The 19,050-nt window shown below is 46.2% G+C and overlaps 1 protein-coding gene across 4 annotated transcripts in view; it reads left to right on the forward strand.

The window, feature by feature from the left end:
- PEMT (phosphatidylethanolamine N-methyltransferase) overlaps positions 1-19,050 on the forward strand; it is a 119,469-nt gene that overhangs the window by 42,560 nt on the left and 57,859 nt on the right. For all 4 annotated transcript variants that reach the window (XM_084818169.1, XM_084818167.1, XM_084818168.1 and 1 more), the window contains exon 3: positions 14,536-14,651. In XM_084818169.1, coding sequence (XP_084674295.1) covers positions 14,536-14,651 — 116 coding nt within the window. The remainder of the gene's footprint in view (positions 1-14,535; positions 14,652-19,050) is intronic.

Genomic DNA, 19,050 nt, shown 5'->3' on the forward strand with positions numbered 1-19,050 from the left:
TTACCAAAAAAGAAGAAGACATAACACGCTGGAGCACTCCCGTATCTTTATACCCAAACGCTGGAAAAGTTCCAAGGGTAGCCCCATGATCTGTTTTCTGCCGCCTGCAAATTAAAATTGGACCCCACCCCTCCTCCTTGTGTTTCTTTTTAGTTGCTGAGCAGCATAGAAATAGCACCTTTCATGATAAAGAGTTGTCCAGGGCAGTATTGTCTCATTCTTGGGGCTGCCACTGCTTTACTTCTCTCCCCTTTTCCATCGTGTCTGTTCCCCTGGACGGCTGGTGGAGATAAGAACGCCTTTGATTATGTTATCTAGAATTCAGGGGATATTTACAGCCTCCCAGCATTCCATAGATGAAAATAGGGACATGCTTGTGTTCTCCCAGGGATCACCTTGTGAGCCCCATCCCTTCCGCTGTTACCAGGGCTGGCTCCAGCTTTGAGGGGGCGCAGGGCAACTTGCCCTCTGGTGAACCTCATTCTCTGTCAGTGGGCCCTGCTGGTAGAGGCAGGGAGCAGTTGGCAGTGCTCTGAGCAGCACTGGGTGGCTGGGTCACTTGGCCGCCATTCTGATATCCCACAGTGCCTGGGGTAGTGCTACATAGAATCATAGAATCATAGAATAGTGGGGTTGGAAGGGGCCTGCAAGGCCATCGAGTCCAACCCCCTGCTCAATGCAGGAATCCAAGTCAGAGCATCCCTGACAAATGGCTGTCCAGCCTCGTCTTGAAGGCCTCCAGTGTGGGAGAGCCCACCACCTCCCCAGGTAATTGGTTCCATTGCCGTATTGCTCTTACAGTCAGGAAGTTTTTCCTGATGTTCAGCCGGAATCTGGCTTCCTGTAATCAGAAGCATTGTGGAAAATTAAGATGGTGGCTAGACCCAGCTATAGGGAGACCTACTTTATAGAGAAGGGTTGTTCCAGTCCAATTCTGGTTTAAAGATAAAGAACCCTAACAAGGGAGAGCAACGCTGGGCCTTGGATAGGGATGTCAGAGAAATCCACAACAGAACCAAATGAGTTCAGATTTGGCTTTCTCTCTGTTGGGTGGATTCCACCGACTTGCGGACCGATTTTCTAACTTTCCTGAATTTGGGGCAAATTTCATTGTAGAGACATATGCAAGATTTTTTTAAAAGCCTGGCCAAAAATGCACATTTCCCCCATAGGCTAAAGCGTGAAAATGTGCATTTTGGTGAATTCGTGCCTTTTCATATGTGCGGAATTGCACATTTATGCAAATATGAATTCGTGCAAATTTAGAAACGAGCAAAAATCTGATTCCATCGATGGGCAGAGGACAGAGCAAAAGGCACCTGAGAATCCATGAAACACAGGCAGGATGGATTTTATACAATCCGTACATCGCCAGCCTTGGAGTTCCTGCTCATCCACAGTTAGCAGCTAAATATAAAACTGAGCACATGTGCTTCGCCAGTCTTCCCCACTATGGTGAGACGTATTGTACTTCTATTTAAATCAGAGCAATTGTTTCTACATGTGTGTGTGTGTGAGTAGCATGTGCACATTTTATGCAAATATGTGCCCTCTCTTGTGGTGCTGTGCTTCCTCTTTTGTGGAATGGCAAGCTAGACCCTGCATGGGGCCTTAACGTTCATGTGCTTGCATGTATGCATATTTCTGCTAGAGGTCAGGTGCATCTTTCCGTCCATGCGGAGATTCAGCTTCAGTCTACAGCAGCCTTTCCCAACCTGGTGCCCTCCAGATGTTTTGGACTACAACTCCCACCAGCCCCAGCCAGCATGACTAGTAGTCAGGGTTAAGGGGTTGGGGGTTGTAGTCCAAAATAATTGGAAGGTACCAGGCTGTTGTAGAGATTTGAGGGAGGTTGCTGAACCCCATAGATTCAAGCAACTTGTGTGAACGACATTTTAGCAATGCCAAAAAAAAAGACAAAACAAGAAGCATGATTTAGTGGGGGACCAGAAAACAACAGCTGTCCCTGGTAAATACAAGTGCAGGAAGCCTTGATCTCCCTCCCCCCCACTCTTTCAAGCATAGCTGAGGTCAGCACCCCAACATTTTTGGCAGCCTGGGTGGTTGCTTAGTCTGACTGCAGTGGAGGCTGGTGGCTCTGATGTCAGTGGGGTGGTAAATCCGCCCCGGGTTTCAGAGCATCTTCAGAGTTCTGACTGAAATCCAGAGAGGATTCACCGCCCCATTGAATTTGGAGCACCTTGGATAGCTCCTTCAGAGTTCTGGCTGGTTCTGACTGAAACCCAAACCTCCACAGCTTGGATAGCTCCTTTGGAGTTCTAACTGAAACCCGGAGCGGATTCACAGCCCCACTGACGTCAGAGCCACCAGCCTTTGCTGTCTGACTCTGTCACTGAAGCAGCCCTGGAGATTTCAAAATATGCCTCATGCAAACGAAGTGTCACTGTATTCTTTCCCCTTCACCCCAGGCCATCTCTGCATGAGGTGCCTCGCTACTGCCTCTGGGCTGGTTTCTAACCCTGAGGGAGCACAGCAGTCTTTTTTTCAAAGTGGACCCCTTGATCTCTGGATCAGAGCATGGAGATCAATGTCTTTCTAGGAAATGTGGGGCTGAAGGAGGAATTGAGTCCTGCTTGCTTACGTTCCTTTGCCTTGGGATGCATCTGAATATATTTAATTTGGTTCTAATAACATCGTGTGTACCTTCGTTTTCATTCAAGCGCGCTGAAAAGCCATCTCCTCTCGTTTTCCATTGACTTTAAGCGAAAGCAGAGCAATGGCAAGAAGAAAAATTAGGCACGCCTTGACATGCAGACAGGGCCAGCCTGATCATGAAGCAGAGTAAAGCAGTTGTCTCAGGCAGCATAGAATAATAGAACAGTGGGGTTGAAAGGGGCCTACAAGACCATCGAGTCCAACCCCCTGCTCCATGCAAGAATCCAAGTCTGAGCATCCCTGACAGATAGCTGCCCAGCCTCGTCTTTATCGCCTCCAGTGTGGGAGAGCCCACCACCTCCCGAGGTAATGGGTTCCATTGTCGTATTGCTCTCACAGTCAGGAAGTTTCTCCTGATGTTCAGCTGGAATCTGGTTTCCTGTCACTTGAGCCCATTATTCCGTGTCCTGCACTCTGGGATGATGGAGAAGAGATGCTGGCCTTCCTCTCTGTGACAGCCTTTCAAGTACTTGAAGAGCGCTATTCTATCTCCCCTCAGTCTTCTTTTCATTAGAATATTCTCCAGGGAGCTCAGAAGTTAGGAAAATGGCTGGCACTTTGATTTCCCCTCAAAATGGTCCTACAGTGGCTAGGCTGAGAAGCTACAAGGTTTCTCAGCAAGGCATCACTCGGTGAGGATCGGGCAATAGGTTCCAAAGAGAGTCTTCAGGCATGTCCCTGAATACCAGTTACTGGGGAACATGAGTGAGAGGGTGCTGTTGTGCTCATGTCCTTCTTGTGGGTTTCCCATAGGGATAATAGAACCATAGAATCAGAGTCATAGAATCATAGAATAGTAGGGTTGAAAGAGGCCTATAAGACCATCGAGTCCAACCCCCTGCTCAATGCAGGAATCCAAGTCAGAGCATCCCTGACAGACGGCTGTCCAGCCAGACAGGAATCTGGCTTCCTATCACTTGAGCCCATGATTCCGTGTCGTGCACTCTGGGATGATCGAGGAGAGATTCTGGCCTTCCTGTCTGTGACAGCCTTTCAAGTACTTGAAGAGTGCTATCCTATCTCCCCTCAGTCTTCCCTTCTCAAGGCTCAACATGCCCAGTTCTTTCAGTGTCTCCTCACAGGGCTTTGTTTCCAGTCCCCTGATCATCCTTGTTGCCCTCCTCTGAACCCTCTCCAGCTTGTCTGCATCCTTCTTAAAGTGCAGTGCCCAGAACAGATTTGGGGTGTCCTAAAAGGGCAGCAAATATTTAGTTATTGACTTTGTTACTACTGTATTTCTGCTGCCAGAGATGGGGAGAGGTGCTTATGGGATGTTCTGCCTCATGTACCAAAATAACTTGTCTGTCTTTGGATCCTCAGGCAAGTGGGTGGGGGGCTCCATTTGCTGCTCTGTGTCAGGCAGGAAAATGTCTTGGGTTGGACCTGCACAGAGATGTATGATTCTAAAGCAGGGGTGGGGCCCCAGGTGTCTTCGGACTACAACTCCCCATCATCTCTGACCATCTCCAGTCCCCTCCCCGCCTACAGAACCACCCCCTTTCCCTCTTCTCCAAGGTCCTGTTTGTGACCTCGCAGAGGCAGCCAGGGCAGTGCTGTCTGTGCCAGCCGAGAAGGGGAGGGGCGGGGAGCTCGGATTCCTGGGTCTGAAATAGGAACGCTGTCTCCAACCTCGGATCCAGGAATCTGAACTACCTTATCCCCCCGCTCCCCGACACTGTCTAGGAGTCATAGGATTGCTCTTCCCATAAATAATAGATGGATTATCTTGAGCATCACACACCAACGAGCCCCCAGCTTATTGCTAGATTTCTTGGGACACAGCGATTCATCTGCAGACAATCGGCTTGGGTTTTCATTTTAGGCCCCTTGTTTACTCCTTTCCACCTGAAATTGGCATCTAGCTGCATCTCCCTCATTCTTTAATCCATTTTGTGAGAGGAGATGGATGGCGGAGTAACAGACTTCAAGGCAGAGTACCTCTCCCCCTGGCCACCGCCTGCTTCTCATTTCCTCTGCCCATTAATCATCGCCATGCTTGTTACCAGCTTGAAGGATGTGGGGCCTTTCCTTCGGCATCGTGGCCCGCTCGTGCCACCATTCGGTCCTCTCCTCCTTCTCCTGCCTCTGCAAAGTGCCTGCTTGCGTGAGAACCCATCTGAAGCCCAGGAGCCAATGACGTACGAAGCAAGGCAGCGGCTGCTGCTGCTGTCCACCCCCCCCCCTTGGAACAGCGCAGGAATCAATGTCATTTTGATGGCAGAAAAAAAGAAAACCGGGAGGCTGATGTTTTGACAGCTTCCAGATAATATCAGAGTCTGACTTCAGCTGAGTCGCTCTTCGGTTTTCAAGCCCTGTCTTTCGTGGCACGAAGGCTGTCTGGTGGGGATTGCAGCTATGTGCAGCGTCATCACGCCAGATAACTTGATAATAACTTGTGTGTCCTGCAGAGGTTTCCAACATTCTACGTCCAACCCTTTCCAAGTCAACAGGTCACATCAACCTGTCCAGGAGACCCTGAACATCTATCGCAAGATTCCTGTGCATTGCAGAGGACCCCCTGGGAAGATGAGTCTATCAGTGGCTATTGGCTGGGTTCACACAACATGCTGTCCCACACTCAGTGGTTGAGTGTGGGTTGTCGTTGAACCATGGGTTGTTGTACCATGGGTTGTCGTGTTGTCTGACCGCAGCACATTTTCCGTAGAGTGGCTGGTTACCCATGCAGTGTGGTTCATTTTTCTCAAACAAGCCACCTCAAGAACCCATGGTTTGTTGTTGGGTTTTTAAGGCCACATTGCATAGTTAACAAGCCACCCTGAGGAAAACGCGCTGTGTTCTGACAACACGATAACCCATGGTTCAACAACAACCCACACTCAACCACCGAGTGTGGGTTAGCATGTTGTGTGAACCCAGCCACTATATTGGCTAGGTAGAACCTCCAGATGCAGAATCAGTATGCCACTGAATATCAGTTTCTGTCTGCGGAGCAATCACAGGAGAGGGCTCTTGCCTACAAGCCCTACTTGTCAGCTTCCTGGAGGCACCTGGTTGGCCACTGTGGGAAACAAGATGTTGGACTAGATGGACCATGTGGTCTCCCCAGCAATACTGCTGTTCTTATGCTTGGGGGCATGTCCATGGGTCCATATTCAGTTCATGAAGAGCAGTGCCCAGTCTGTTGGGCCCTGCTGTAGCTACGCATGAACTAAGAGTATGGTGTGGCATTCCTGCCCTTTCCCCATGAGAATTCCTCTTCTCTCAGGCCTTTCTCACCCAAGCAGGGCACACATTTCCCACACACAGTCACGCTGCCACCAGGACCTTTAAGACTCAGATCCAGCCCTTTACTCTGTCCTCAAGCTGTGAGGTCACACTTCTTTATATTATCATATTATATTGTTTCCTTTTTTACCTTCCCCTTATGTAGCCAAGTGCAGGAGGCGTAGAATTTGTATAAACAAACAAGACATTATTAAATACAGCAATAAGTTGTTGAATAGTAAGCAAGTAACTCTTAATGGTTCTACTAGTGCATGTTCTCTCATACATAGTACTCCAGTTCACACTCTCAATCAATCACTACACAATCACTGCAGACCTTTATCTCTAACTCATCCAATCTCCCTCTAATCCAAACCCTATCACATCAATGCCCCATCTCAAATCATATTCCTGTCTGCCTCACACAAGCACAGCACCCAACTTTTATAGCACACACACTTCACACACACACACACACACACCCCACTCAGCCAGTGCAAATTACCATTCTTCCTGTCATTCACCTCATTCTCACTCTAGAGACACTCACCATAACCATAGACTTATAACAGGAACACATTATTATATTTACAAACGCCATATAGTTAAATGCAGCACATAGTTAAACTATGGAATTCGCTACCACAGGATGTAGTGATGGGCACCAATTTGGATGGCTTTAAAAGCAGGTTAGGAAAATCCCTGGAGGAGAAGGCTATCAATGGCTACTAGTCCTGATAGCTATGTGCTACCTCCAGTACCAGAGGCAGCGAGCCTGTGTACACCAGTTGCTGGGGAACATGGGTGGGAGAGTGCTGTTGTGCTCATGTCCTGCTTGTGGGTTCCTGGTTGACAGCTGGTTGGCCATTGTGTGAACAGAATGCTGGACCAGATGGACCCCTGATCTAATCCACCAGGGCTGTTCGTGTGTGTGTGTGTGTGTGTGTGTATATATATATATATATACAGAGAGAGAGAGAGAGAGAGAGACGTGTAATGTCACATATGGTCTCGAGCATACCCTACAAGGAAAATGGGTGGAAAGGCAAAGCCATCTTTCAGAGAAAGTTGTCCACCATTATTGAACCGTCTCATTAAGGAGCCATTGATGGGCGATCAAGGAACTCCCGGTTTCCCCACGACACAGTTTAGAGACCATTGTGTCAGGGCTGAGCAACTGTTGGAAGGGAACCAGGAAGCAGCGACTGTGACAGGGGGCTGGAGCCAGGAGTCAGAGCCAAATAACAAAACAAAACAGAGCCAGGAAGATCTTGTTGCTCAGGCAAGTTCCCAGCCCAAGTAGGTAGCCTGTTATAGCCCTCCCACTCTAGAAAAGGCCCAGTGGCCAACCAGTCTGGGTGGGTGAGCCCAGACTAGAGATGGGCAAATCTGTCAAACTTGATTTTGCACAGGGTTACAATTTTTCATGTTTAAGTTTTGCTTTTGTCTTGCTTCCACATCGGATTGTGATTTTTTTTCATCCACATGAAAATTTGTACAGATTCGCATCCTCATTTAAAAAATAAATAAATTAAAACTGGTTTTTGGTGTGCATTTTAAAAAAATGTATATGCACTTTTGTGCACACTTCTGTAAACATACACATTTTAAGTGGTTTTTCCAATGAGTAAAGATTTTGTGCGCATTTTAAAGATGTACCTGTGTGTGTGTGTGTGTGTGTGTGTGTGTGTTTGCAACTGCATCGTAAACGTCGGATATGTAGACTGCAATGCCAAATGGTGTTCCAGTTTGCGTTCAGGTTCAGGAGGTGCGAATTTGGTGATTTTGCATTAATGGCTTTTATCCTCACAACAATCCTGTAGGTAGGTTTGTAGCGGAATATGCATTGTACTGCATGGAATTGATAAGGATGTATTGTATTTTTGTAGATGTGACTAGTTCCATGTGTGTGTGTTATGGGACGACTATGAGTAATGGAATGTGTTCTCGGAACTGAAGGAAGGGTTCCATGAGAGGGTCGGTCAAATACTGGAAGCAGCACACTGCTTGGTTTAGCAGGGATACTTTGTCTGGGTGTTACTGGTGTCACTGGCAGGCCTGGTTATATTGAGGACAATGGGAATAGTGGCAAGACCAGGTCTGAAGTGAAGGATGAGGTCATCAACTTCATGTAAGTTATAAAAGACCAGGGTTTGACCTGATGGAGAGAGAGAGATCCCTGGAGAATGAGAAACCTGCCATACATGCTCAGACTGGCTTCGCCCACCAGGCCTTCCATTTAGGTAAATATGAAGCTTTGATATTGACTGTTAGATTGAGAGGAACCTAGGTTTTACTACGTTGACAATATGCTTGCTATTCTTTTCATTAGACTCTTAATAATTATAACTTGTGTGTATTTAGGTAATCCATCTCATCTTAGCTAAAGCTCTTTATTCTCTTAGACTGTTTGAGCAATCAATATATATTCTTTAATACCATATTTGTGTTGTCTGGCTTGAGAGAGGTTTCAGGGACCACTACCCATACATTGATTCTTGAAGCCCTGAACTTTTGGTAGAGATTTGACCCCTCTGAGTGGGGTCTGTCCTTAAAGCCGTTGTATCCTCTCTTGATCTGGTTAATCTCAGATACACCTGATCAAGTTTGGGAAACAAGCTTGTTGGATGAAGCGAGAAGTTACTTGTCTCTGGTCAGGTTGAAAGATAAGGACTTGGCCAAGGCCATCTGGTGAGTTTTGTAAGTGAGGAGGGGATTTGAAACCGAGTTTCTCCCCTCCATCCAAACTCTAGCCACCGTGCCACAACTGGGTAGCCCACACACCATAAGACACCATCCAAATGTTATCTGGTATGTAGTTGTGTTTCTTGGCTTCTGAGTTGTTCTTGTTGCTGAGCGTCTTGTGAGCCAAGAGCGTGATGGCTGTTTTATATTGGATTCCTCCTTCTCTTTCACTTCAGGAGCCATATGAAACAAAAAACACAAAGCACAAAACACGTGCCTAAAGGATCAGTGAATCCCTTAGGCTTGGAGGGAACAAAATCCATTTCAAGGAAGTCATCACACAAAAATCAATGCCTGTCGATCTGATCATGTGAGCTGGGGACATGTGCTTGGGTTTTGTGTCTCCCGTCATTAGAACAAAAGATGAGCACCAAAACAGCACTGTTCCAGGAAGCATTCCTTAATTGGCCAGTCATGGTTTCTGTTGGTATTCTGGTTTTTAAATAGCATAATTTTAATCTGGTCTTTTAATCTATCCTTTTACCGTTTTATCTCTTGTGTTCACCACTCCAAAATCTGTTCTAGATATGGGGCAGTATACAACTACTGTAAATAAATAAACAAATAAAACTAGATCTTCAGTGGCAAGCTTGTTTCTTCACCAGAACACCTGCGAGGTAGCCCCTAATCCGCCCCCCAGCTGAGTTCCTTAGAAATTCATTTTCCTTGCAACCACCATTTCTCTCCTTGTGTTTTTAATTATTTTTTGCAGACCTGTGTGTCTCTACTAGGGGTGTACAAACTAAACTTACCTTTCCAATCCAGGGTGTCCGCGGGGCAGGGGAGGCGATCCGTCCCTCCCCCTGGAATCCTCCCCGGCCAGCTCCGCTCCACGGTGAGTCCGCAAAGCCGCTGGCCAGGCCCGTCCACAGCCGGACTTCTGTCCGCTGCCAGCCTGCGGCTGCAAATGGCATCCAGCGTAGGGGACGCCATTTGCATCCCTACTTTAGCCGTGATAGGCTACGTAAATCTTTACGTAGCCTATCACGAAAAGAGCCGGGACGCAAATGGCGTAGCGAAGGAACAGAGACGCAAATGACGTATGTGCATCCCTGTTCTTTCGCACAATAGGCTACGTAAAGATTTACGTAGCCTATCACATCAAAGAGCAGGGAACCAAATGGCAGCCGCTACACTGGCCGCCATTTGCGTCCACAGTTCGTCAGTCCATCCAGCGATACAGCAATGGCGGCTGTATCACTGGGGCTTTGGAGCTGGCGGCAGGCAGGACTTCGCAACAGAGGAGGAGGTAGAGGATCTGATCGTCCACAGACTTCGGGGGGCTGGATTCAATAGAATCTGGCCTCATTGGGGTTTGTGGAGGATTTCTCCAACATCCCTAGTCTCTACCAAGCTCTAGCTTGGGGTGAGGGCTGGAAATTCAAAATGGTAGCCCTCCTGCTAATTTATTTATTTAGGATGCAGTCCTATCAGGATTCATGTCAGCCTCCGAATTCAGAGGCTGATGGGCATCCTATGCAAAGTGGGAAGAGCGTGGAGGTGACTTTCACCTCCACACGTCTCTGACTCTGAATTTTTGCTAGGTTTTTGCTCATCTAGCTAGGGCTGAGTGGATGGGGAGGGAAGGAGGGTGGGGATAGCTCAGACCCCCACTTCCCCAGTCCCCTCCCCTCCTTACCCACAGAACCACCCCCTTTCTTTCTTCTCCGAGGTCGCCTTTGTGAGCTCAGAGATGCAGCCAGCACGGTTCTCTCCATGCTGGCTGGGAGGGGGAGGGGGTAGGGAGCTCAGACTCCTGGGTCTGAGGTTGGAGCGCTGTCTGTGACCTCAGATCCAGGAATCCAAACTATCCTATCCCCCCCGCCCCGGATGCTGTCTAGGGGCTATAGGATTGCTTTTCCCATTGCTGGTTTCATTTATATTCCGCCTTTCTTCCAAAAAATGGCATTCAAGTCAGCTTACAATAAAATCCCAATTAAAAGCACTTAATTAAAACATAGCCTAAAAAGAAAATTAAAAGCACAACAACAACAACAACAATATTCATTCATTCATTCGTTCATTCATTCGTTCATTCGTTCATTCATTCATTCGTTCATTCGTTCATTCATTCGTTCATTCATTCGTTCATTCGTTCATTCGTTCATTCATTCGCTCATTCGCTCATTTGTTCATTCGTTATTGCCATTATATATGTATAGGGACAGCTTCGGTGTCAGGCCAGTGGTCCCAGGCTGCAGTGGCTCAGGCCGTATAAGGACCCAGACAGGCAGATTAGTGTAGAGCAGGGTAAAGGACCTCCGCAGGTCTGGCACATCTGTATTGGGTGTAGCACCATGCCTTTGTGGTAAGCCAAAGATGAAAATGGAATGGCATAAAATAGAACGTGGGAGCCGGGTTTCAAAGCCAAGGTTGCATAAATTAAAATGCAACATGTTTAAAAGTCAGGTCTGCCCGGACGATGGAGAAATAGTATATCCATGTCCCTGGAACAAATACTAAATATGAACGAATTGCAAGTATCTGTGGTCTGAGGAGCACAGAAAAGAAAACCGTGGCATTTCCAGCTGATTAAATTGAAGAGCTTTTATTTAAAATAGAAAAACAAGCAGGGGTAAGCAAATGTTATGCTCACTGTAAAAGTTTTGCAGTCAGGATGTTCAACATTTAAAATGAAAATATCTAATGGGGAAAAACAGCACAGACACACCTGCTCAAAAACATGTTTTCTTTGAAAATTTCACTTGCAACTAATGTAAGCATTGAATCATCCACTTCCAGTTCTGCAGAAAGCTGGTAAAAGTAGTGTGAAGAACCTGTAACATGAAAAGTAGGTTATCTTGGGAGAATGGGACAAATAATTCTTTTTTGGTATAAGGTATATGTTAGATCTGGTGACTCAAAGCTGGACTTCCTGGTTCCTAAAAACAATGCCGTATTTACCCCATGTCCAAAGAAATTTACAATTCTGAACTGAGAATTCTGTATTCTGCAACCTTCATAAATTATGCAAATTGAGCAAATGTGCATAATTGATACTGCTAATTATGCTTTTTTGCTTAGGTTATTCTAGCTTTGCTTAATCACAGGGAGGGGAAGAGGGCCCCGCCCTAAACTATTGGGAACTTGACTCAGGTCTGGCCTCAGTGATCTCATCTGCCATTATCCACATACTTCCAAGCATATATATGCACTCTGTGATGAGGGCAAGAAACTTGGCCTTTTAAAAAAGAAGAGGGGCTTAGGGGATATTTGAACCTAGGACTTCCCAGGTCTTAGCTACTATAAAGCTTTCCTTAGATCCCAAAATCTATCAGAAGCAGCAATCTGGATTTGCATCTGAACTGGACTTTGCAAGTGAAGCGTTCCATGCAAGCAACATCAATCTTTCCAAGAGACAGTTAAAAGGCATCAATTTTGCCTGCACGTCTGATATAGGGCTCTGCTCTCCCTGTGACTCAGCAGCCTGGTGTGGATCCAAACCTGATGTTGCTGCAAGACATGGCAACTTGGCCGAGCCCCCATTTCCCCCCCCACACACGTCTTGCCTGGAGCTGCGGTTATAGCAACGCGGTGACACATGCTTTCTGTTTTTCAAAATTTAATTTACAACTGCAAACTATTTATATACCAGCAAAAGAGAGGAATCATGCATCTGCATTTTGTCACTTGTGTAATTGTGAAGCTATCATTGCATGAGCCATCTGATCAGCCACTCATAGATTCCCAGCTTTGATGCCTTGTGAAGCAAGTGGCGTGTTGGACCAATGGCCAGTTTTGCCTTCAGGCCAGTCCCAAGACAGAGAGACAAGGTGAGCTGTACCTGCACCGATGTTTCATCCCGGCCTCTGCTTGCAGTGTGATAAGTAGCGTATGCTAAAACCATGAATATTTAGAGCCGGGGTGTGGAGCTTGTGGCTCCCAGATGGTTTGGTCTACAGCTCCCATCAGCTCTTGCCATTGGCTATGCTGGCAAGGGCTGATGGGAATTGTTGGCCGAAACATCTGGGGCTCCACAGGTTGTCCACCCCTGATTTAGAGGCTGAGCTTGAGGTGGGGTAGGGAGAAGAGAACAACAGGTCCCAGAACATTGTCCAAAAGCATGATGCAGCCAGCTTGCTGAAGCTAAGCAAGTCTAGGTATCTCTTGATAGACTGATTGATTTGATTTGTACCCCACCTTTCTACCAAGAAGAAATGACACACAAGGCAGCTCATAATCATAAATAAAACTTGATTGAAACAAGAATGAAACCATGCATTTAAAACACAACAAAACCCCAGCAAGAATAGAATAAAAACAGCATCCAACCCAACAGACCCACTGATACTGCAAAGGCCTCCTTGAATAAAGAGGTCTTTGCCTGGAGGTGGAAGGACAGCAGAGAGGGTGTGAGCCACTGAGAAGGCCCTCTCTCACATCACCATCAAATGTGCCTCTGAAGGTGGCGGTATCGAAAGAAGGGCCTCTCCCGAAGATCTTAAGCCCAGGCAGGCTTGTATGGGAGAAGGTGGTCTTTCAGCCAGCCTGGTCTCAAACCATATAGGGCTTTATAGATCATAACCAGCACATGCTCCTGGTGGTTCCACACGGACCTATGGCCCAACTGCAGTCCACTCGGAGAAGAGCCTTCAGTGTGATGGCCCCCTTTCTTTGGAACTCCCTTCCCCAGAGGTCAGGCAGGCGCCAACACTGTGCTGCTTCCAGCACCTCCTGAAAACAGCTCTCTTCCAGGAAGCCTTCCTTGACTGACCAGCCATGGTTCTTATTGGTATTCTGTTTTAAAAGAGCAATTCTAATACGGTGTTTTAATTCTGTTTATCTTTCTATCCTTTTACCTTTTATGTTACTGCTCCAGAATCTGTTTTAGATGTGGAGCAGTGTACAACTGTTGTAAATTCATCAATTCGTTAATTGTGCGCAGTATGGTCAGTGTCTGGAAGGGAGACTGTTGAGAAACCCCATCTATGCCACTTTGAGTTCCATCATGGAGAGAAGGTGGGATAGACATTTAAATAAATAAACGCAGGTTCCAACTGCCCCTCTTTACCAGGGATTGTCCCTAGGCACTGCATTGGTTGCCTGTCAGGTCACATTTCAAGCTCCTTGTCTTGACTTCTAAGGCCCTGCATTTTTCCCTTCCCAGTTATTTGGCAGAGTTGGTTGTGTGGCATGCTCCTCTTAGGAGAGCTCGGTCTACAGATTCCAGAATCCTGGTGGTACCTTGGACTAAGGTGGCAAACTCTGGGCTCCAGGCATTTTCTCATCTTGGCCCACGTTTGTGGAAGTCTCTCCTTCTACACCTCCGTATGGAACCAGAGTTGAGCAAATTTAAACGAGGCTTGAAAACTTATTCATTCAAGTCGGAGCCATAAGCATTGGTGTACGGGGTGAGATACAATCAGTTTGTAGTTGGGTTTCAAATTGGTTGGTTGTTTTAACTGATTAGTTGTAAGTAGTTAAAATTTTGATTAGTTGTTTATTTAATGTGTCATTACTGACTTTGTTTATATCATTATGTCATGTGTTTGGGAGAGAATTGGAATGCATTCTGGTACAGAGCGCAATATAAGCTGTTGTTGTTATGGTGATGGTGATGTTCTGGTCCCTGGTACAACAGCATCCCTATTACATCCCTTTTCTTGCCTTCGTGGGATGCTGTGTTAAAATGTTCTTCTCTCTAACCAGCTCTCTTGGTGGCACAGTGAATAGGAAACAGGTCTAGTGATGCCTGACAGACTCAATTCCAGCAATGCCCTACAGGTAGGTGTGATGGTCAGCTGGATGGACCATTGATCCAGTCCTGCAACTCCTCTGTTCTTAAAGAAGGGAAGTTTCATGCAAAGCAGAAACTTGTCTGAGTTGCTTGCATTGTTTGATGCGCCTGTTTTTGACACCTCTTGTTTTTCTTTTCATTTGTCCAATCAGGTAGGGAGATGGGAGCACAAGACTCGGTCTCTCACACACATCTTCCATTCTCCATACATGGCCTGTTACTGCCTAGGAGCTGTCATCGTGACACTTAATTTTCTGCGGAGTCACTGGTAAGCATCCCCATTCTATGGGCACTTGGGGCTTGCAGGGGAAGCCAGTAATGTCTGATGGAATTAAATCAGGGCAGGTAAAGTCCAGTCCAGGTAGGTGAAGTCAAGTCATAGCAGGCAAAGTAAAGCCAAATGTATTCTTATGCAGGAGGTAGAAGAAAACAGGACCATGGACAGCTCCAAGTGAGCCCTGCTGGCTGAGACTCTCTCCTACTAGGATAATTATAGGAGGATGTTGTCTTAGCAGGGAGCTACTAAAGTCAACTGAAGCCTTCAGTAGCCTGACAAAACATATAGTATAGTTGGTTTCACCCCCATGGAGAAGCTAACTGGGTTGTTAAAGGGCCTTCACCTGCATCTGTAGTATTTGACTTCTGTGAGGCTAAGGAGACAGAGGTACTGTCAGGGGCTCTTCCTGTCCATCAGAGGATGGTGGCAGGGCTGTCTTTGGGCTGGAAGGGCCCTGCATAATGTACCGATGGTCCTTCCCTTGAGGAGAAAGCATGAACCTTGTCCTCATTAGAGTCCTCATGCAGCACCAAAGCTCCCATAACATTTAAAAACAAAAACAAAAGAAGAGAGTTGTACAATGCTTTTGAAAATGCAGCGGATTTGGACTTCTGCTTATTATAGAGACCAAAAACACAACAGGAACATTCTCCAAGGTGTGCAAGTCCCAAGCTTTATCTTATGTTGATTGATCTGTGGTTGAGGGGCTGTTGTACAGACTAGAACACAAAGGGGAGAGGGGTCAGGATTGATGATCTCTGTGGAGCCTCTGTGGCAGAGACTCTTTCTGGCTCAGTGAGCCTCTCAGAATAATCTTATATTGTACTGGCAAAATTTGACAATTGGAGGCAGCTACCATCAGGCATCAGAAGGACATGAGAGGAGTCCAGCTGGGCCAAACCCAGAGTCTATCTGGTCCTGCTTCCTGTTTCATTTCATTCCATTTCATGTTCATACCTTGCTTTTCCTTCTGAAAGGAAGTGCAAAGCAGTGAACAATCACAGCAGCCAACCAGATTCTTCCGGGAAGCCTGCAAGGAGAACATGAAGGAAATCATCCTCCCCAGCAACTAGTATTCAGAGGAGGAGTGGACACAGCTAGAATGCGTTTTTTGCATGTTGATGTTTCCAGGTTTGATCCCTGAGATCTCTAGTTTAAAAAGGACCAGGTAGCAAAGGATAGGAATGGCCCACATTGGTCTGTGTCCCTGGAGAGTCAGAGCAGACAATACTGAGCTATAGGAGCAAATAGTCTGACCCAGGTGTAAGGCAGCTTCATTAAGATACACTACCTCTGGACATGGAAGTGTCTCTATAATTCATATCTACCTGAAGCATCATCTTCTCCCACATACACCTGCCCACACCCTAAGATCATCTTCAACAGTCCTACTCCAGGAGCCCCCGAAAGGAAGTGAGTGGGTGGCTACAAGAACAGGGCCATTTCTGCTGTAGCACCCAGGTTGTGGAATGAGCTTCCCAGGGAGGCTCACCTGGCACCTACATTGTGCTCTTTTCAGCATCTGGTGAAGACTGTTTTATTTTCCCAAGCCTTTTAGTCCTGTGGTTTCTGTTTTAAATCTGGTTCTGTATTTTAAATCTTTGCACCGTAGCTAGGTACTGTTTGGTGGTTATTTAAATTTTTTATGCTGTTAGTTTTAAACTTTTAAATGTTCATATTGTATTTTATCACCTTGTATTGTATGGTTTTAACGATGAACCACCCAGAGAGCTTTGGCTACTAGGCGGTATAGAAATGTAATACTAATATAATTTATTATTTTTCTTTTTCTTTATTGCATTTATACCCCGCCTTTTTCCCTCTTGCAAGGAAATATATTCTAAAATATAAATATAAGACAGAATTTTTGAATTGAAATGGACCTTGGAGATCATCTAGTCCAACCCAGTGTCCAGTACAGACTCTGCAATGCTGGATGCAGCCACAGCATCCCTGCCAGATGTCTGTCTAGCCTCTGCTTCAGTACCTTCATCAAAGGAGAGCCCACCACCTTCCGAGGCAGTCTGTTCCACTGCTTGGCTGCTCTCACCATTAGGAAGTTTCTCCTAATGTTTAGCTAAAATCTGCTTCTCTGCCATTTCCACTTATCAGTTCAAATCTTGCCCTCTGAAGCAACTGAGAACAGGTCTGCTCCATCTTCTGCTTATATCACTTTCAAATATCACCTTCAGATACCTGAAGACTGCTATCATGTCTCCCCTTAATCTTCTCCTGGCTAGACATACTCACAGAACCAGCCCAAAACTTTTTTCTGCCTGAGGCAAAGAACAAAATGGCACCTGTTCCATGTACAAAAACCAACTGGATGGCAGTGAAATCTTTAACACTGGAAATGCGACACTGCCGTACACCGCATCTGAAAGCAGCAGGCTATCTTCGGGGGTGTAGAGCAAGCCGTGTGGCATACAATTCTCTCCTCCAATACCTTGCTTCCACCTCCCAGCAACTGCTGCCTGAGGCAACTGCCTCACTCTGCCTAATGGTAGGGCCGGCCCTGCATACCCAGCTCTTTCAGCTGTTCTTCATAGGACTTGATTTCCACAGTCCTGGTTGCTCTTCTCTGGACAGGTTCCAATTTGCCAATATCCGTCTTAAAATGTGGCACCCAGCAATTATCTATCTCGATTTTGCAAGGAATGCCAGTTTACTTTCCAAAAGGTACACCCACATTTCAAAGGGAGTGAAGACTGTCATTGTTCAATACAGCATTTTCATAACAACAACAACAACAACAACAACATTTTTATTATTGCTGCTATTTTGATAACTGACTGTTTTGTCTTATTTGTAGCTTTCTTTTTCTTTTTGAATACCATTTCTTTAGAAAAGGTGGGATTGTTGTAAATTATTGTAATGTGATGAATGATAAGAGGGAGGGAGAGAGAGAGAGACTGAAGAAAATGTTTTGCTCTGATTTTTCTTAGCATCCTGCCCCCACCCCCTGCTCCCAACCCTGCTTTGCCATCCCATGGATAGTGGGGGTCTCATTGGGGTCTCAGTGAGTGGAAGGGGTGCAAGGCCACCCACCCCCATTAAGAAGGAAAGGGGGAAAAAATCTGATGTGCTATTTAAGAGTCACAGAATTCTCTGTTTGCAGAAGCATTGGGGATTTTCTGTGCACTTAGCTCACAGGTCGCTTCAAGTCTCTTATCTCTGATATGACAAGATAAAGTTGCCTCCTCCTCTCCTGGCAAGTAATCCTGCATGAATGATGTACTGTACATTATGGTAATGTGTCCTCAGATATACCCAGTGCAGTGAAGGTAACCGAAGCAGGATGTGCGTGGCTTTTTTCACGACTTTTTCAGCATCTGCTACGGCTTCAGAGTTCCGTTCATTCTGTGTTTGGTACTGGTTCATAGGTGGTCAAGGCAGGGTTAGTGCATGAGGCAAGACAGGGTCAGACTGAGACTCTGGGCCCAGCTTGGTCTAAAACTCTCACCTAGAGCCACAAGTATTCTATGGGACTGCAGAATCCTGCTTTCAGGTTTCTAGCCCTTATGATGGCAAAGAGAGGCTCAAAAAAGTGAAATGACACCTGCGGAAACCTCAGAAGGCAGATAAGTCGATAAGCCTCTTTTCCAGGGCTTCCATGTTGTTCATCTCTCCTTGACACTCTCCCATGCATGGGTGACAAAGTGAGACTAAATTGTGCAGGATAAGATACATTTTAGAAGTCTGTTCAGTTTGCATCATCTATGTAGGTTGCAGAATTTAGCTTTTTCTGGATACAGAATCTAGATCCCTTGGGTGCGGAAACGTGTGTGTGTGTGGGGGGGGAGATAGGCATAGATAGATACACACACACACACACACACACACACACACACACAAATATAGATTATACACTTTTATCAGTTTTCAATAATAGGACTCAGTCCCAGGAGTTCATAAAATGGAGAGTTTAAGCAGCAGAAAACAAGGCATAAAACTGCCTGATCCTGAATGAGAAGATAGGTCCATCTATCTCAGGGCTACCAGTAACTCCCCTATGTTTTTGCAACCTTGCTGAATCCATCTAGTTGCAATTACCAGGGACTGCATCAAGGATCTTTTGCCTTCAAAGCATGTGCTCTACCACCCGACGATGCCCCCATCTCCTAGGCAGACCCTCAGCTGAACTCCCGAATCCAGTTAATAGCATTGGGGCTCAGACAAAGGCCTGCAAATTCCCAAGGTACGAAACTCTTGAGAATCAACCCTGTCACCGACTTTCTTTAGAACAGAGGCCGGTAGCAGCTGCTGTTGCCTTTGCTTTGAGATGGCTGTGGTGTTTTCCTGGAATGCTGAGAGGAAAGGTTGCAATTGGATCATGATTGATTCCAAGGTAATTGGGAGTTCAGGGCCTGCTTGACTTATGTAATAGGGA

Source organism: Heloderma suspectum, chromosome 12 (assembly GCF_057233095.1).
Source record: "Heloderma suspectum isolate Gila_16-S chromosome 12, 16-S_ref, whole genome shotgun sequence".
Classification (NCBI taxonomy): domain Eukaryota; kingdom Metazoa; phylum Chordata; class Lepidosauria; order Squamata; family Helodermatidae; genus Heloderma; species Heloderma suspectum.